The following is a 20,295-nucleotide window of genomic DNA, read 5'->3' as shown; positions in this document are numbered from 1 at the left end:
TGAGAGAAAGAGAGTTTGGGTTATGAAACATCTCTTGAAGAGGTTGTGAGAGAAAGGGTATGAGAGCGCTAGCAAGGAGAGAAATCTTGAGAAGAAGCCAGTTTAAGGGATTAAAAGAGAGCGGGAGAGAGAGAGACTTTCTTACATGCTCCACATTGAGATATCCTCGAGAACATGCACCATCTGTTTACTAAATGCCATATTCTGGAGATAAGTGCTGTGGTGAACAGAAAGAGGCCGCCTCCCCATCCCCTTCCCCCTAACATAAACCCTGGCGTCTCTGACAACCACACCAAGCCACCCCTGACCAAGCACCATTGTGCTGCACATCCAAAGCTACAACACACCTAGCGAAATGACCAAGACATCGATACACCCACCTTGATGTCGATAACAAGGCAACACTATTGTCAGCACACGAAGCCATCAGCATGAATAATTCTACATCTGATGATCACTATCAACATTTCGACAAGCAATAATCAACGTAAGATCGATGTCACCATTCATCCGGACAAACGGTAAGTGAAGTTAAACCTCCTTTTATTGCTTGGCTCCCCACTAGGTGGGCAGAGCACTCCCCACAAAAAGGGTAGAGCTGGTATAGCTTGGACTATTTGTAAATACAATGCTTGGATAGTCTATTTACTAAACCACCTGCAAGTCTCCCAGAAATTCCCACCAAGACTAAACCCAAGTCAGCTTCCACTTACAGCTAAACCCTTGCAAGATTTTAATGTGCTGACTAGTCAATCTTCTTCCCCACTGGCACTTAGGCACATTTGACTAGGAAACCCTCCCTACCTTATGTTCTATCAAGTACCCATCCACGCACTCATGCCTTTCACTGATCACAACCATGATCGATGCGCTAACTAGTCAATCTTCTTCCCCATTGGCACGTAGGCACATTTGATAACACAACCCTCCCTACCTTGTGGTATATTTGGCACTCATCCATGCACTCATTCCTTTCACTAATCACATCCACAATCTCCACCACACCTTATTATGACACTAAGACATCAAATCCCATTCTTACATGCAACATTTATGCCAGCACCTTGCATGTTTGCCTTTGATCTAGTTATCTTATCTCTCCATTCATTGAGTCTTGTTCTTGCTTAGTTCAGTCCCTTCCCATCTATGACTCACCAGTTTGGTGATCTTCCCACATATAATGGTGATTCAAACAACCATGCTCTGCATCTCCCTCCAAGGCACAACATGGGCCTACATCCATACTAATCAACCAAGGAAGAGATACCTATAAGGTTAAATCAATGCCACATGCCCAAGGTCTTGCATTCCATATTTTCACCCCCAAGGAAGAGATACCTATAAGGTTAAATCAATGCCACATGCCCAAGGTCTTGCCACATGCCCAAGGTCTTGCATTCCATATTTTCACCCCCAAGCTAGATGCTCTATGCATTTGCCATGCTTCACACAAGTGCCATCATTGCGTTGCATAAACTGAATCCCCAAATAGTAATGCAAGGGTCCCAAATCTGACATCTCAAACAATGACTTAAAGGCTGAAATCTGATCTATATCGGGTCCCGTGAGCGAGCAGCATGTCCTTAATGTATAGAACGATGACCAAAAATGTGTCCTTACTCCTCTTCACAAAGAGGGTACTCTCTGTTGGACTATTGCAAAAATCATTTGTAACCAAGTATGCATGAATCTTCTCATACCATGCTCTAGGAGCTTGCTTAAGGCCATAAAGAGCCTTTTTCAACCTGTATACTTTAGACTCTTCTCCTTTCACAGCAAAACCAGGAAGCTGTGATACATACACCTCCTCATGTAAATCACCATTCAAGAATGCAGTCTTAATATCCAACTGATGTACATTCCACCCATGAGGTGCTGCCAAAGCAATGAGACACCTAATGGTAGTCATACGAGATGTGGGTGCAAAGGTCTCATCGTAATCAATTCCCTTTTACTGGGCATACCCCTTTGCAACAAGTCTGGCCTTGTAGTGATCACCATATATGTATGAAATTCCTTGGACATATACTCCTCCCTTCGATTTGAATGAAGGGTGCCAACTTTACATTCACATGCATTTTCAGCCACAGTTACAAAGTACCTAAAGCACGTAAAAACCTCTGACTTTTACTTTAATGGATACACCCAACTATATCTGGAGTAATCATCAAATAAAAGTGACAAAGTAGAGATATCCCCCAATAGATGGTCTTTATAGGACCACATACATCCCTATGTATAAGCTAAAATTTCTTAATAGCTCTTACAGATCCATCCTTTGAAAATGATGCCCGATGTATTTTTACCAAGAATACACCCCTCACATACATGTATAGCAGGGGTCTCAAGAGTTAACAACTCTAACACCATATCATGCCTTTGAAGGCGTAACAAATTGCCATAATTTAGATGGCCAAATCGTGCATACCATAATTCTGCATCACTCATAGCACGAGTCATAGAGTCTGAGCAAGCATCATGCTGCAACTTCTCAAATACATCCATCTTGTATTGGCCATGAAACAAGGTACCTGAGGCAATGATAGAATAACCATCATTTCTATCCTAAACTGTACATCTATTATCCATAAATTTCACCATCAAGCCTGACAAGGCAAAGGCTGAAACTGACAAAGCAAGTTCTTCTTAATACCTCGCACATATAAAACTTTTGAAAGAGTAAATGCACCCCCATTTGCAGTAGTGAGCACAACTCTACCAACTCCTTTAATAGGATATAAGGAACCATTTGCACATGTGACAATTCTTGCACTTGGGATAGATTCGAGAGATGAGAATAAATTTTTTATGTGCTTACTTGCACCACTGTCAAAGTACCACGCATCCGATTCTGCCACACTGACATGCATACATCATAAACAGAAGGGTCATAACTGCAATATACAATTCATGCCCAATCATCTTGCGAAAAACTTACAGATTCCTTCTTCTCTACATTTGGTGTAGATGCATCAGCACCACAGCCCGATTCTTTTCTTTTCTCCTTCTCTAGCCTTTTCTTGCACTCATTTATGTAGTGCCTTGGTTTCTTGCAATAGTGACACTTGCCCTTCGTTTTAGGCTTATCACCTTCTTTCTCTACATCCTTACCTGAGGATTCTGATTTTGGCTTATAGCCACCATGCAAAGAAGCTTTACCTTTGCCTTTCTGACTAGCAAACAAAAGCTTGGTCACCAACTCGCATAACAAATCTACTTTGCCTAGACTGCTCTTCTTGTTGCAAGAGTACTGAAACCAGCTCATCAAATGTAAGGGCATTTGGATTTTCCTTCATCATGGGTCTAAGGGTAGAGGCAAAACCCTGATAAGAATTCAGCAATACATTGAGAATCATGAGCACCAATGTACTATCAGGATATATCTCATCCACACTAGTGAGCCGCTCCTTAAAATCTTTGATCTTGGTCAAGAAGCTGTCCATTGAGTCTCCCTCATTCATATGCTTAGACTCCGACTGTTTGCGCAGATATGCAACACGTGCTTCATTGCGCACATGATATAATGCAACAAGTGCATCCCATGCCTGTTTTAAAGTCTTACATGACCGAATATGAGGAATAATGCTTTGTTTCACAGAAAGTGCAAGCAATGCATGTGCCTGTGCATTTCTTCCATCCCATCTCATTGGAGCAGCACTGGGAGGTACTGGTGGTGCATGTGGAGGAGCCACATCTGTATCAGATTCTACTTCAAATGTACCTACAGCACTTGGTTGCACTGGTAGTTGTGAAACATGACGAGTTTTACTACCACTGACCACATTCCAAAGGCCTTTAGAAAATCAATACATGCCTCATCATATAGGACCACAATGGGTAGTTAGTCCTATCAAGTTTATCCTCAGCAGCAGAGCAGGCAAACAACATGTCGAATACATTACTACTACCAGCCATGACTGTCTACCAAATGCAAAATCTTTCAACATACTACAAGTACTCAGTATTCACTGAATGCAATCCCGGATGGTTGCTAACTGAATGAAAAGAGCTGCCAGAACTCAAGGTAATAGTTGTTGGAATTAGGGTTAGGGTGGCAACAATGCACACACACAAGATAGAGAAGCTTAAGAGCACACAAACTCACTAGATTAGAATGAACAAATGTGTGCCAGATACAAAAGATAAGTACACCCCAAAATGAGTAGATAAGAGGGTGTACGTACACACGGAGAAAAAAAACTCCTAGTGAGGGAAAAAGTGCCCCAAACGGTCCTCAGTGTATTCACACACATCACTACCATATAATGCTACAATAGTTATATATATATGTGTGTGTGTGTGCTTTCTGTTCCTTCTCCTAGAAAAAGCTATTGAAAGAAAAAAATGTTGATAAGAAGTGAAGGTCTCAAAAAGCAAGCAGCGCATTCATGCTATGTATGTTCAGATTTCTATCATTTTCATTTGCAGGTTCTTCAAAAAGCAGGAAGTTGTTCGGAGTTGTCCATTGGCTAGTGTCTGAAATCTATTTTGCTGCTCTGCGAAAAAAAATAAGCTCATCGAGGCATCCATCACCATAGGTGTAGGGAATGGGGGACATTAACTTGTCCAATTGGTAAGGCCGTTGAAGAGTTTGTACAGATGGAATGCATCATGAAAGGTGGCACTCTAAATCACCTGCACTTCCAAATGGTGGTTACAATTATGGAGCCGTCCTTGATAAGCATTGGAAAGCTTATCAAGAGGTATATGCAGTGGGACTTATGTAAATCACAAGGTGGTCTCGTCATGTGTAGAGCACTTCGGCAATTACACTACATGCATACCTTTGAAGGTATGGTTAGGTATTGTATGAAAGACTTACACAAGAATCATTTTAAGTTCTTATGCCTCATTGGAAGAAATCACTCGTGGGACCGTGAACTGTATGCTTTGTATGGGCAAGGTGACCTCAAGAACAAAGTTTCTTTGACACCAGATAATCTCTTTGAGCGTGCCTATGTATACATGGAAAACTCTATCCCTAATAAGTCAGGCGTGACATTAGAGAATACATTGTTGTGTGGATGATACAAGGTGGAAAGTACTATCTATTTGCATCATGGATAATACCAAAAACAGGGAATGGTGTGGAGGAGAGGAAGAGAGGAGAGAAAAGAGAAATACTAGATTTCTAAAAATTAAGAGGAAAAAATCCCTTCGATTGCTATTATCTATCAACATGTGTTGTTGCTGTTTTTGACTCTTTGTATTTCGACTTCCATTCCCGAGTTTCGTTTCTTAACGTCTTTTACATACCGCAACAATGCACAGATTGAATACTAGTAAATCTAATTGTTGAACTAACATATTTTTTTAAAAAATTTGGCGAGAAACAACGGTTTATGTACCACCAGACTCCAGTTACAAGGACGCGCAACACCGTAGAGAGCGCGGATCGAACCCGCACCACCGGCTGGGACATCGTCCACTTTAACCACTCCACTACAGCCGTGTTCGCAACTCTAACATATTTTGTTATATTTTGTTATGTTTTGTTATGTTAGCATTTAATTAATGCCACGTAAGTGGCATTAATTAATATGCCCACACACACGAAAAAGTCAATATATGACACAAGAAAGCCAACAGCCAAGGTTATGTTGTGTCGCTAACAGCCATTAATGGAGGGGGGAGTAAAAATGCAGAGCCCTTCCCGACCCAAGGACTGCAATGAGAGCTGCAACGAGCGGTACGGCGTTCTCGACATCCCTTGTGAGTTTGTCTCCTACCTTCTTGCTACATCCCTTTGTGAGTTCAACCCCTACCTTCTTCTTGCTGCACCCTTCTTTAAGCTCTTTTTGTTGCTTTCTCAGTCCTTGAAAAGAAAAGGCCTTTGCTAGGTTTGTAAAAAGAAGGAATCAATGTTCCTGCATCCTCCTACATATAACTCAAAATTCTGGAGTACGGAATGGCTGTCGGGGGCCGGGCAAGCGGAGAGCCTCCCTGCAGACCGTCATGGAAGCTGGTAGTCACAGTTCAGTGATGGGAATTTCAGGATGATGGTGTGTGGTGTGGAATTCGACCACTGGCATATATGATAGTATGTGATTGTGCCATGCCATGTATGTATGGTAACGCCACTCCATGTATGTGTGGTAATTGCCACTCAAGTATGCATGATAATATGGTAATTGCCACTCAAGTATGCATGATAATATGGTAATGCCACCAAATGTATATGTGTCAATGATGCTTCATGGAAGAATGGCTCGTGAAAAAAATAAACTCATGGTTAAAAAAACATCAACCACTGGAATGCAAATTCTTTTTTAATCCTGTGCCAATGCCTGATGCCTTGAAAGTCTGCCAAAATCCAAACAAGGGGCATTCACTATCGAAGTGCGGATGCACTCAATGGCATCCAAAAGCATCACCTTTCAATGGCATGTAGAAACATTGCCTTCCAAATATATGACTTGCAGCTTATGCTGGCTATAATCTCTAGAGTGTGTCCCGACTCCCTCCTCCTTTAAGGCTTCTATTAGGTATGAAAAATAGTGACACTGTGTTAAATGTCTTTGGGAGTGAATGAAGTCTGCCCACCACCACAAGCAAAGCATTCATGGAACTGCTTACAATGGCATGTGGACATCTTGCCTTTTCATATATGCCATGCTGTTATGCTTGTCGGGACTCTGGCCGTGCCCCAACTTTTGTCATGATCAAAGTTTAGGCTGAAGGCTAGAAACCGAAGAAGAAGCAAGTTATAATGTGAAAGTAAGATATGATTTACTACTACCACTCTAGAAAGCGATGTCTAGCTTTGCACTATGCCAATACAACAATCTCTTTTCAATATTTCTCTAGAACATGAACAGGTCAATCCCTAGATTTCTGGTTGATTGCCCTCTAAGCTCTTGTTATGCAAGTGAAATAAATGTAACTGTTCCAAGTGGGCGCAAGCCGAGGCTTTGTGTGCCACTTATTGGAAAACTGGAAATTAGATTCTTACCTAACCTCCCTCTTATCACAGAGGCTGGACGACCAGGTGCGTGTACACGATGCCCACATAGATGCGCCCACAGCAGGATGTTGTGAGTGCAGCAAAGTCACCTCAGACCCGCCTTCGAGATATGCGCTTGATATGCAGCAGCAGTAGATGACGCAGTACATGGCAGCAGCATATGGGAAAAATAGATGCCCTCTTTGAAACATAGAACACACACACACAATTGATGCGCTTATCGAACAGAGGATGGCCTCCTTTGTAATAAGGATATTGTCAGTACAGAGGATTCTCTCTGATCAGTAGATAGATGATGGAACAGAGAAAACAGTATAGTGTGCATAGTTTCTCAAAGACTACGTAAACTTTTTTTATTGAATTGATTTTCTGTGTTGCAATAACATTACAAAACCTTGTTCTTTATATAGCTTATTCAAGTTGGACAAGCTTGATGGCAGCCATAGTAGTTAGGAAACGCGTTTCCTACAGGGATGTTTCCTTGTAGGGAACACGTTTTTTTCAAGCAATTTTTTTGTCTTTTTTTTTTTTTGGCCCCAAATGTAACGTTGAAATCTATGCGACTCTTTTGATAAAGTTTTTTCTGGTTTCCGTGTGCCACTTTCCCTCATCAAGGCTGATTTATTTTGTATTGTTTATGGGCATTGGGCCATGACTGTGGATTCATCATGATTCATGTGACATGAACACTTCAAACTTATAAGTTTTAACCTATGTAGTGTCATGTATGGGTTTTTTTTTTGTGTGTGGCATGGAATGATGGATGATTTGATCATGGATCATGGATAGTGGACCATGGTCTTTGAATCATGATCATTTGACATTGATGATGGATGATTATATGGTTTTTGTTATTTGTGATTCAAAGACTGTAGGCTTCAAATTGATGTTTCCATGTATTCTATGCATTTAGTGTTATTTTTACATATTTTATACAGTATATATTTGAAATTTTGTACATGCAAAAATCTGTAGGTAGGAAACTTGTAAGAAACTTTGGGCTGATTTTACGAAACGCGTTTGAAACTTTTAGGAAACCCGTTTCAAACAACCCCCTAACTACTATGATGGCAGCAACTCCCTTTGGAGTTTTATGGTCAGAAATTTACTGGTGGCCAAAGGGTTGTGGGGTTTTGTTCACGGTGATGAGACCTGTCTTGCAAATGTTGTACCTGCCACTCCTAGGCGAGGTGGTCAATAGGTTCCAACACGTGCTCCTGCCACTTAGGAACAAAAAAGATGGGATGCCAAAGATGCCTAGGCAATGGCTTTGAAATCATTGTCAGTAAAGAGATCAATTATAACACACACCAGGTCTTGTTAGACATCTCACCGGGCTTGGGATGTATTGGAAACCATGTATTGATCTAAGAATGAGGCGAGAGTCTCATATCTCAAGAAGTAGCGTGAGAATCTTGATATAAGTGAAGGTGACAGCATGGCAGATCATCTCACAAAGATCCAGGTTCTTGAAGAGCAATTGCTTAATATAGATGAGGTGATTATGGAAAAGGAACTTGTTTCTAGAAGATCGTCTTCACTGCTAGAGACTTACTTGAATTTTCATACGTCTTCGCCTTGTGTGGGGCAACTGGAACCACTTCAGTTTGAAGAATTAGTGGGTTTGTTGCTATAGGAAGAGCAAACAAGGAAGAACTAGACTTCCATTATGTGTGGTTGTGATCAGGCCTTCGTTGCTCATGACAAGGGCAAAGGCAAAGCCATTGGTGGTCGTCAGCCAAAAGCTGATTGTGGACAGCCATCAAATAAGGGGAAAAATGATGCTGACAAGCCCAAAAGGAAGGGAAAATGTCACCATAGGGCTGTTGGAGAATGCACATGTGGAAGCATAACCAGTACAACGATGAGAGAGAGAAAAGGAGATGGAGAGAGTTGGACAAGATCACCTTTTATAACAGCAATAAGCTTTACAATGGCAATAGCCGGCAGTGGTGTTGAACTATGTGCACGGGAATGGACTACAACAAGTGAACAATTAGAAGACCCCTTTTATAGTGCATATGACTTGGCCGACTGCGTGATACAACTGGCCGATTGGTCCAAGACATGAAAATTACGTGAAAATAGATAAAATGCCCAATAAATAGGCAGAGTCCCATAACACTGAGATGCACAATTCTAACAAGGGCACTACATCAGTGATTGCAAGAAGAGGATAGCCAAAGAAAAGAAGAAAGAATCTGGTATGGCTATTGGTGACTCTTCCATTGCTTTTGTAGGCAATGATGATGCATCAACAAACTTTGTGCAGGATGATTGGGCTTTCTTGTATGCAGTTATGATGCTACACAAGAGCATATGTTTCTTAGTGTTGATGAGAAACATGGTATATATGGTAATTTGAAAGTGGAGCTTCTAGGCATATCACTACTAGGAGGGATTTGTTCACTAAGCTAGGGGCTACTTGTCACCAAATTGGACATGTTCCTTTGGGAAAGGACTCTGGGAATTCCAGAGAGGCCGAATAGTACAAGTAATGAGAACGGGGGATTTCCATTACACATGCATGTGCATAAATCATGGATGCATGTGAATGCATTAGAGGATTTTTGTTAGAGAATGACGTGTTTTTGTGTTCGGCTTGCTTGGATGGATAGGTAGTGCCGGAGATGCCTCGCATTGCATACTACTTACCCTAGTGGAGTGCACTTGTCTGCTAATAAATCTATCGCATTTTACATGATTAAAATATGTGAAAAGAGGCCTAAAAAGGAGACATTGTGTGAGGGCAAAAAAGACCAAAGGACCGAATATACGAGAGATCGGAGCAAATCACACAGCATGTAATGGGTGTATATATATATATATGATAAAATCCAGTACAGGAGCTCTGTGTGAGACTTCGAAGGAGCAGAGAGGGTTGCTGTCCCGTGATAATGTAGAGGGTGGTGAAGGCCATGATCCGAGGTAGATGGTAGGCTGCCGTCACAAAGAAGTGAGCAGAGAGGGCTGCTGTCCCGATGTCGAGGCCAAAGGAGCAGAGAGGGCTGCTGTCCCATAAAACGCAGATAATAGTGCTGAAGTGAGCATGATGAAGGCGCAGATATAAGCTTGATGTAAGGTTGATGTGAGCCTGAAGTAAGGCTGCTGAAAAAACGTTGATGGTCAGCCTGAGGTAAATGCTGAAGACAGCGTGATGTAAACGATGAAGTCAGCCCTGGCGTAGGCGATGAAGTCAACCCTGGTGTAGGTGATGTAAATGCTGATGTGAGCCTGATGTAGGTGGCCAGTCCAACAGCAGTAAACGCTGAAGATGAACTTGATGTAGGCGGCCTGCACCAGCAGCAGTAAAACTCGAGATGATGCGTTGAAAAAAATGTTGGAATCCTTTTATATGAGTGAAGGGCTGCTGGTCAGTCAGGGTGAAGTGGCGGCTAGCAGCACAAGACAAGAAAAAACCAAAAATATCCAAAAGTGCCCTTTTTGGGCTAGATAAAGTGATATTTCAAAACACCCCCTCTCAGGCCAAAAAGGGGACCATGAGAGAAGATGAAAAAAGGTGTTTGAAGAGGATCATGATGAGAAATGGGGCGAGGGTTTGTCGATGTAGAACCGGTTGATATTGGGTGGTACTGGATTCAATGCCACAATGTAAGAGGTTTTCACATGTATGAATGCCCATTTTTGGGTTTTCATTCACACATGCGCCCCAAACAAAAAACAGAATGCTGTGCATAGGGAATGCAAGATGGAAAAAATGCAATGCAGTGGGTTTTCACATGAGCAGCGCCCTCATGGGGTTTTCACTGACTCATGTGCCCGATACAATAATGATAAAAAATGTGAAAGGAGAGGAAGATCCCCCTCTCAATATGCGGAGGGTGATGGTGGAGGACCGATGCCGATCCGGTCGTGAAGACGCTCGAGGATGGGCCGGTTGACGGACTTTGCAAGGATGGTATCAGAGAAAAACGCTGACCTGTGATGAGCAAAAGAAAGCTGCGTTTTCTGTTTTGGAGCAGAGGCTTTGACAGTTTGCTGCGTTTTCTGCAGATTTCAGCGTAGAAGGTGCTGCGTTTTCTTCCGGGAGCAGAGGCTTCCTCAAGAGTGCTGCGTTTTCTTCATCTGACACTTGGGACTGTTGTATTGCTGAATTTTCAGCAAAGATTACTGATTTTTCTGATTGCTGAAGCCCTCTTCTAGGTGCTGAGGATAGGGAACTACATCTTGGAGAGATCTTCTTCCTCTCCTTTCAGTTTCCCACCCTCCCTTCCTTTCTTCTTGCTGTGCACAGCCTGAGAGGAGGACTTGTTGAATTTTTTTTCTGCCCTTTTCTTCAGAGAAGGTTTCTTGTCAGAGGACATGGCTTCACGAGATTTCTCTACTACTGCTCCTTCTCCTGTTGATTCTCCACCACCATCACAGCCTGGATCCCCTGCTCCCGCCGCTCCACAGGTGGTTCCTATTCCCAATCTTTCCTTTTCTCTCATCCAGGTCTTGCTCCCACCCCTACCCACATACCATCCTACAATCCTCCCTAAGTCAGTGACTGCATGAAGCTTTTCACAACCAACTATCATACTTGGTCTTTCTACACTCAGTTGTTGCTAGAAGGAGCCGGTGTGTGGATGGCTATCTCCACACCTCACTTGGTGGACCCTGCTTTGAGAAGCATATTGGATGCTCAGACTCGTCTTATCATCATCCATTGCATGACTCCATCCATACAGGCACAGTTTGTCTCCTCACGGAGTAATGCTCATCAGATGTGGACAGAGATCCAGAGGAGGTATGGGAGAGTTTCGACAGTGAAGATTGCCAAATTGGAGTCAGATCTAGAGAAGCTTACCATCAGTGAGTCAGATAACCTGATTGAGAAGATTGGAGAGTTTTCCCGTATGAAGCTGCAACTTGAGAAGTACGGGAGCACCATCAACAATCCCATCCATAAACTTCTTGGTAAGCTACCTGCTTCCTTTGATTCTTTCAAGGATAATATTTATTTCCGTGATCCTCTCCCCCCTTTTGAGAAAATTGTGAGTTATCTCCACGACAAGTGCATGCTTCACGGAAAAGGCAAGTCGGAGTTTGCTTTTGTTGCCTCTGACAAGGGCAAAGGCGAAAGTGGAAAAGGGAACTCCAACTCCAACTCCAACAACAACAACAACAAAAACAAAGGCAAAGGCAAAGGCAAGGGTAAATAGGATTCTAAGAAATCCAAGGACAAAAGCAATGAATGTGATTATTGTGGCAGGATAGGTCATATTGAGGTTCGCTGCTTTGCTTGTCGTGATGATTCTCGAGCAGCAATAGCCAAGTATAAAGCCCAGGATGCTTCTAAAGCATCTGACAAGGACAATACCAAAGATAAAGGCAAAGTTTCAGAGGAGGGATCTGCCAAAGTTGCATACATGGCAGTCACAGATTCATCCACTTCTTCAAAGGATTCATTCCTCGTGATCACAAATGTGACTTCTCCTGAAGAGGTTAGTGTCACACTTGATGTCAAATCCCCACGGATCCCCTCGTGATCGATCTTGGTTCGAGACTCGAAACCTGCAAACAAACGAACAAACAAACAAGCAAGGGGGTGCAGGCTTGACTCACCTCCCAACCATGACAGCCGTGGGCGAACCCACAGTCTTGGCTGTCCCCACCGAGCCACGAACTGAGCTAACTAGGTTGATGTACCGACCAATCTTCTCCTCGCGACGTCCCATACCGCCACGAAGCTACCCTCGCGGGTCTCGAGATTGCTGCCGGCCTCGGCTGCGTAAAGCAGGTGCACGTCTGCACTAGATCCAGGGTCCAAGACCATAGAGCTCTCACAAACTCGCGAGACTCTCTATATATCAATAACTAACCTTGGCCACCCTTTTATAGGCTCTTGGCCGGTCATCGGGCGTCCACACTTGGGCGCCCGCCCGTCCATACTTGCGTTAGTATTTCCCTAACTCAGCTCGTCAATCAGCCTGCCTAGTTCCAAGCTTCCCCAAGCCTCGAAACTAGTCTTGCGTGCGTGTAGCACACGGTAGATACACACTGTGCACATGACATACTCCCCTTCCTCTAAGAGCTCACTCGTGAGCTCACTAAAAAGCCAGGGTAATCTCTCTGAAGAGTAGTCAATGTCTTCCATGTAGCGTCCTCCTCAACACGATCCTTCCACTTGATCTTGTATTCCGTGATAAGCGTATTACGCAATCTTCTTTCACGAAATCCAAGAATCTTGTCAGGTTCGTGCGGAACAAATGTCATGTTCTCGACATCTATAATTTCTTGAGGAGTAACTAACTGATCTGCTCCACCCAGTACTTCCTTAAGTCTACTGACATGAAATACAGGATGAACTTTCACATTAGAAGGCAAATCCAATTCATATGCAACTGAACCAATCCGTCGTGTAATACGAAATGGTCCACAGTATCCAGGGGATAATTTCGGAGATCGACCTGTTCGTAAAGTCTCGGAATCTTTTGGAACTCGCAAATACACCATCGTTCCTTCAGAGAACTCTCTCGGTGAACGATGTCTATTAGAATAAAACCTGTCTCGGTCTTGAGCACTTCTAATAGATTCCTTTGCAACTTGTAACATTTCCTGCATATCTTGCAAAAAATTACGCGCTGCATCATGCTGAAGTCCTGAGAATCCTACTGTAACAGGTGATCTAGGTTGAAAACCATACATAAGCATGAAAGGACTAAAACCTGTACTCGTATGCTTAGTACTGTTATATGCAAATTCTAACATAGGAAGATAATCCTCCCATGAACTCTGTCTTTTGGATACATATGCTCGAAGCATATCCTCCAAAATCTGATTCACTCTTTCAGTCTGGCCATCAGATTGAGGATGATCTGAGGAACTCAAATTCAAAGTTGTTTCCAACTTCTCAAAAACAAGTTTCCAAAAATCACTCGTAAACTTAGAGTCCCTATCACTGACTATGTCCTACGGTAACCCGTACAGTCTAAACAATTGGTCGATAAACTGCCGAGCTAATTGCGTAGCTGTAATAGTCTTCCGGGCCGGTAAAAATCTAGCCATTTTTGTCAAGCGATCTACCACAACCCAAATAGAATCGTGGCCTTGATGTGTTCTTGGCAATCTGGTAATAAAATCCATGGAAATACTTTTCCATTTATTACCTGGGATTTGCAGGATGCAACAACCCAGCCTGTCTAAAGCGTTCAGCTTTATTTGCCTGACAAATTTGACACTTGAGAACATAATCTTCTACATACCCTTTCATCTTTGGCCAAAAAAAAGTGTGTTTCACTAACGATAGTGTCCTGTGTACCCCAGGGTGTCCAGCAGAAGGGGCGTCGTGACACTCCTTAAGAATCTTGGACCGAATGTCCGGGATCTGTGGTACACAAATTTTGTCATTACGGAATAGTAAACCATTCCGAATCATCCACTGGCCTCCTGCAGCCCGAATGGTAGACTGCTCAGTCATCGAGTCTTGGTCAATCAATGAGCTCCCGTCCTAGATCTTCTGCCAAAATGGACCAAAATAACTATCAGTCCTGCAAAGCCCTCTCAATGACTGAAATAAGTCAGTAGAAATCTCGGTGAACGACAAAGAATTCACCTCTCTAATTCGACTAAGTGCATCTGCAATACTATTCATGGACCCTTTCCGATAACGGATCTCAAAATCAAAATCTTGCATTAACTCTGCCCAACGAGCTTTCCTTCCTCTCAAATCATCAGCATCACACACATACTTGATTGACTGATGATCAGTCAATACCACAAACTTGGAGCCATATAAATAATGTCTCCAAACCTTGAGAGCATAAATCACAGCATAAAGCTCCTTCTCAAGGGTTGGCCAACGAGATTGAGTATCGTCTAGCTTTTTACTTTCAAAAGCAACCGGTCTACCATCTTGAAATAAAGCAGCCCCGATAGCATAGTCACTGGCATCAGTTTCAAGAACATAAGGCCGATTAGGATCGGGCAATGCTAAGATAGGTGCTTCTTTGACTTTATCTTTCAAAAGTTTGAAGGCCATATCCAAATCGTTATTCCAAGTGATAGGTTGATTTGACTTACGTCCACGACCTTTCAATAAGTCGGTCATCGGTAGTGTGAGCTGAGAGTACTCCCGTACAGATTTCCGAAGAAAAACAACAAAACCGAGAAAAGAACGAAGTTGTTTCACTGTTCGCGGTATAGGCCAGTCCAGAACCTTCTGAACTCGGTCATAGTCAATGCTCAATCCATCTCTAGTGATCTTGTGTCCCAAGTAAATGATGTCGGTCATAAAGAACTCACATTTACTTAACTTAGCATATAGTCGATTCTGTCTTAAAATAGCTAAGACAATCGTGAGGTGTCTGACATGATCCTCAAGAGTACGACTATATATCAAAATATCATCCAGGAATACCACCACAAATTTTCCCAAATGTTCACGAAAAAGATCGTTCATCATTTCCTGGAAAGTGGTTGGAGCATTGGTTAACCCAAAAGGTAATACAAGAAACTCGTAATGGCCATACCTAGTCCGAAAGGCGGTTCTTTCGACATGCCTTTCATGAATACGTATCTGGTGGTAGCCAGTACGTAAATCTATCTTCGTGAAATATTTCGCTCCTGCTAACCGGTCAATCAGGTCATCTGATCTAGGGAGAGGATAACGGTTCTTAATGGTCAGCTTGTTCAATCTCTTGTAATCTATACACATTCTCCAGGTATTGTCCTTCTTTCTCCTAAGCAACACAGGTGCACCCCAAGGTGATTTACTTGGACGGATCTGGCCCATCCTCAAATAATCTTCGAGTTGTTTAGCCAACTCATCTTCCTCAGCTTGGCTCATCCTATAAGGTGGAATACTGTCAGGATGAGCACCAGGGATCAAGTCAATACGATGATCTACTGCCCGTTCAGGTGGTAAACCCGATGGCAGTTCCTTAGGAAATACATCTTGAAACGAATCAAGTATCTTCTGTAATTCTTTGCTTTCAAACACACTTAATTCATTTACATCCATGGAAGAGATGAGAAAAGAAGAAAGTGAAATCAATACACAATGAAAAGCGGTATACAAAGAAGAATCCATTATATTTTCAAAATCAATTGTATTTACAAGACGTCCTTGAGAGGGATGAATACAATCACCTAAAATATTATATTGGGTGTCCCTATGCTGAAAATAAAAAATATGACTAGACCAATCTATCTGGACAAGAGTCTTAAACCACTTAATCCCTAATAACAAGTCTACATTCTCTAGGTGCATTACATAGCATTCCAGAGTATCTTTGTAGTCCTGAATCTGGATTGGAAGCATCTCCACCTTGCGATCCTAAACTTGCCTTCCCGCAAGTAGACGTACCTCATAGGTATGGTCGCTGAGTGTCGTATCAAGACTCAATTTCTGCACAAGTTTGTAGTTAACAAAATTGTGTGAATTGCCAGGGTCTAAAAGAATGTGAATTTTATGGCCATTCACTTCTCCATAAACGCGGAGAAGATCATGCAAGCCAAATACTTTAGAATTGAACAGACAATCAGAACAAGTACTGTGGCGAGAAAGTACAGTAATTGACGTACCTGTCAAAGACAACTGGTTAGCTGCCTTTGGCTTGGGTCCTGCATTTGTCTTGGTACCCTTTTGCTTTGGGCACTCGTTTTACGCATGTGTCCTTTTTCTTCGCAGATAAAACAACGTCCTTCCTTCTTGAGCTTTAAAGCCCTAAGGAGTCGTTTCTTCTTCGCTGGTGTCGAACTGGAACTCTTCGAAGGTTGGTCTGAAGACTTTCCTTCTGTCGTGTTAGCCATAGGTGCGGAGAACTTTCTTTTATGCTTGTTCCCCTGCTCGGTAACGGGTTTCGACTTGGAAGAGACCATCGTATCATCATAGATACGAGCTGAATGAATGGCCTCGTCCAATGTTTTACATTTGTTATTTTTAACCTGTAATCGGTACGAGTCTGGTAAACCAGCTACGAAAAACCCCAAAAGAGTAGTGGGATCCATCTTTGTAGCTTTCATCTGCAAGTCACGAAACTTTTGGAGGTAGACCTCATAGATGAGGTGCTGCGAGGTCATGGTCAAAGCTGAAAACCGGGCAACAACATCGTAATCATCCTCTTTCTTGAGGAATTCTTTCTTGAAAACGTCTTCGAATTGTGCCCAAGTCGTTGGCTTAGGGTTGAGTTCCTTCCACCAAAGCAAAGCTTTGCCGGACAGGAAACCTGCTGCTAACTGGATCTTCTTTCCATCATCATATGGATGAAACTGAAAGTGAACTTGCCACTTATGTAGCCACGTGTCCACGATCTCCTTGGTGGGCTGCTTTTGCTCGCCCCCGAACGGTTCCGGAGTAATGTTGGGGCCTAAAGCTGAAGCCAAGGTATCCATAACCGAGAAAGTAGAGAGGGTAGTGGTCAAGAGAGCGATGGAGTTCTGCAAAGCTTGCATCTGGGCTTGCGATTTGTGCCTGACGTTCCGTCGAAGAAGCTTCGAGAGCTAATTTGAACTCTTGGAAATCTGCTTTTGACACAAAATTGTCAAAATGATCGGCATCGTACCTTCCGTTAGCCGGCAAGCCTTCGCGTTCCACGAGGGGCTCCAACTCCGTTTCTTGGGTCGACATCGTGAAGAGGGTACGTGGAGAGAAAATTCAATCTTTGCACAATGAAAGTGCGAGCGAACTTGAGAGCTTGAAAACTTGAGAGATGTGTGGTAAGAAGCCCACTTGAGGGGGTTTATAAAGGTTCCCAAAAAAACTAAAAGCCCCCAAAAGCTAACTTTGGCTTTTGCCTTTGCTTTTGTGTTTTTTTTTTCTTGAATATATATATATATATATAAATATATAAATATATATATATATATATATATATATATATATATATATATATATATATATATATGTATGGATATATATATTCTAAGTTCTTAAAAAAAATAAACACTTTTAAACCTTGGAGAGGGGGGGGGGGATTCTTTAATCTATAAAAAATTAAACTTAAAAAAAAATGAAAGCTAGCCTAAAACGGCGAAGGCTTTCCTCGTTTTTTTTTCTCTTCCCTCTAGGAATAGTCCGCCGGCGTGCTGTCTACAGGCGTCACCAACTGTTGACGTTGGTTGAAGTGCTGACGGCGCCTGCAGTCCGGCCAGCGCTTGTGTGCGCACAGCGCCTCCCTCGCGTACACCTGGCCACAGGGCCACGGGGCTTGGGCGCCCGCCTTGCCTGGCTTGGGCACCGGCCTGGCCTTGGCACCAGGCCGCCTGGCCTAGCCTAGGCGCCTACGTGGGCTTGGGTGCTTGGCCGCCTGGCTACGCAAGCCTAGGCGCCTGCTAGCAGGGCCTTTCCGACCAGTAAGCACACCCGCCAGCAACACGTCAACCTTGTACTCTCTCTCTCTCTCTCTCTCTCACGCGTTCATCCAAAAAAAACATCCTGCTTTTCTGTTTTCTCTCTCACCCAACTTGCTCATGCGTATGACTGCACAAACAAACTCTTCTCTTCTTTGCAAAGCAACGACCCTACTTAGACTACCATCTCCCATCAACATGGGTCTCTTTGATGAAGAAAAAACACATGCTATTCTGAAAACAACAGTATTTACAGAAAAAACAGCAAGCTTTTGAACACATACCTTTCTTCGACCTCTTCTTCTCTACCTACCGACTTGCTCGTTCACGAGGTATGCTCTGATACCACTGTCAAATCCCCACGCATCCCCTTGTGATCGATCTTGGTTCGAGACTCGAAACCTGCAAACAAACGAACAAACAAACAAGCAAGGGGGTGCAGGCCTGACTCACCTCCCAACCATGACAGCTGTGGGCGAACCCACAGTCATGGCTGTCCCCACCGAGCCACGAGCTGAGCTAACTAGGTTGATGTACCGACCAATCTTCTCCTCGCGACGTCCCATACCGCCACGAAGCTGCCCTCGCGGGTCTCGAGATTGCTGCCGGCCTCGGCTGCGTAAAGCAGGTGCACGTCTGCACTAGATCCAGGCTCCAAGACCATAGAGCTCTCACAAACTCGCGAGACTCTCTATATATCAATAACTAACCTTGGCCACCCTTTTATAGGCTCTTGGCCGGTCATCGGGCGTCCACACTTGGGCGCCCGCCCGCCCGTCCATACTTGCGTTAGTATTTCCCTAACTCAGCTCGTCAATCAGCCTGCCTAGTTCCAAGCTTCCCCAAGCCTCGAAACTAGTCTTGCGTGCGTGTAGCACACGGTAGATACACACTGTGCACATGACACTTGAAGTGGTGGAATGGGTTGGTGATAGTGGTGCTTTTGCCCACATGACCAATCAGGCCCATATCTTGGAGGACTACCAGACTATCTCTTCTTCAGTTCGTATCGGCGACAACTCTTTGCTTTTTGTCACCAGTGTTGGTAATGTTTCTTTGGGTTCCTCTGCCACCTTACATGATGTTCTGCATGCAAAAATTTGTTTTCAATATACAAAGATTCTCAGAAGGGACTTGGTGTGTACTTTGATGATGAGGTCATCGAAGTAATCGATAGGAAGACTCTCTCGGTTGTTGCCAGTGGAGTCCATGATGATGGGGGTCTCTACAAGATCACCAATTTTTCTTCCCAGATCCCTCACACTGATTCCCATATTCATCAGCTTTTCTCACCCGTGTTGGCTTTGGTTTTTGAGGCAGATACTTCTTTGTGGCATTCTTGCTTCGGTCATGTACCCATTGCTGCCTTACAAAAGTTCCATTCTAAGCAGATTGTCAGCGGACTACCTCAGCTCAAGTCTCTCTCAGACATCTGCTCATCCTGCATGATGGGCAAGCATCATCGAGATGTATTTCCAAAGGAGGCCACTCATCGAGCAACCCGAAGACTGGAGCTTATACATGCAGATCTTGCAGGACCTATGGAGGTTGAGTCTCTTGGCGGGGCTCGATATTTTCTTCTTCTTGTGGATGATTTCACTCGCAAAGTTTGGGCATGTTTCCTAGCTCGCAAGTCAGATGCTTTTGCTAGTTTCAGGACTTGGATCACGATGGTGGAAAATCAGTCTGGGGGTAGAGTTTCATTCCTCCGGACTGATAATGGTGGCGAGTTTGTACCATTTGATGACTTCTTGGCTTCGAAGGACATTCACCGACAGACTTCAGTTCGTTACACTCCTCAGTAGAATGGAGTTGTGGAATGAAAGAACCGGACCGGCAAAGAGATGGCTCGTGCTTTGTTGCATCATGCAGGTCTCCCTCCTGCTTTCTTCTGGGGTGAAGCTGTGGCTACCTCAGTTTATCTCATTAACCGCTTTCTCACAAAAACGGTTGAGATGACTCCGGAGGAGGCCTTTATAGGACACAAGCCTTCTGTATCTCATCTTCGTGTTTTCGGCTGTGTTGCTTATGTGCAT

At 43.4% G+C, this 20,295-nt stretch overlaps 1 protein-coding gene across 3 annotated transcripts in view; it reads left to right on the top strand.

Annotated features, from left to right (window-relative positions):
• Positions 1–5,563: 5,563 nt before the first annotated feature.
• Positions 5,564–20,295, top strand: part of LOC147611671 (uncharacterized) — a 58,067-nt gene continuing 43,335 nt past the window's right edge. Inside the window, exon 1 of one of the 3 annotated variants that reach the window (XM_086784709.1) lies at positions 5,564–5,712. In XM_086784709.1, coding sequence (XP_086640835.1) covers positions 5,622–5,712 — 91 coding nt within the window. In that variant the 5' untranslated portion in view covers positions 5,564–5,621. The remainder of the gene's footprint in view (positions 5,713–20,295) is intronic. The other 2 variants (XM_086784707.1, XM_086784708.1) reach the window with 2 other exon arrangements.

This window comes from Cibotium barometz, chromosome 47 (genome assembly GCF_041138505.1).
Source record: "Cibotium barometz isolate CiBa-2024 chromosome 47, ASM4113850v1, whole genome shotgun sequence".
In the NCBI taxonomy this organism is placed as follows: Eukaryota; Viridiplantae; Streptophyta; class Polypodiopsida; order Cyatheales; family Cibotiaceae; genus Cibotium; species Cibotium barometz.
This window is presented reverse-complemented; position numbering and strand designations above follow the sequence as displayed.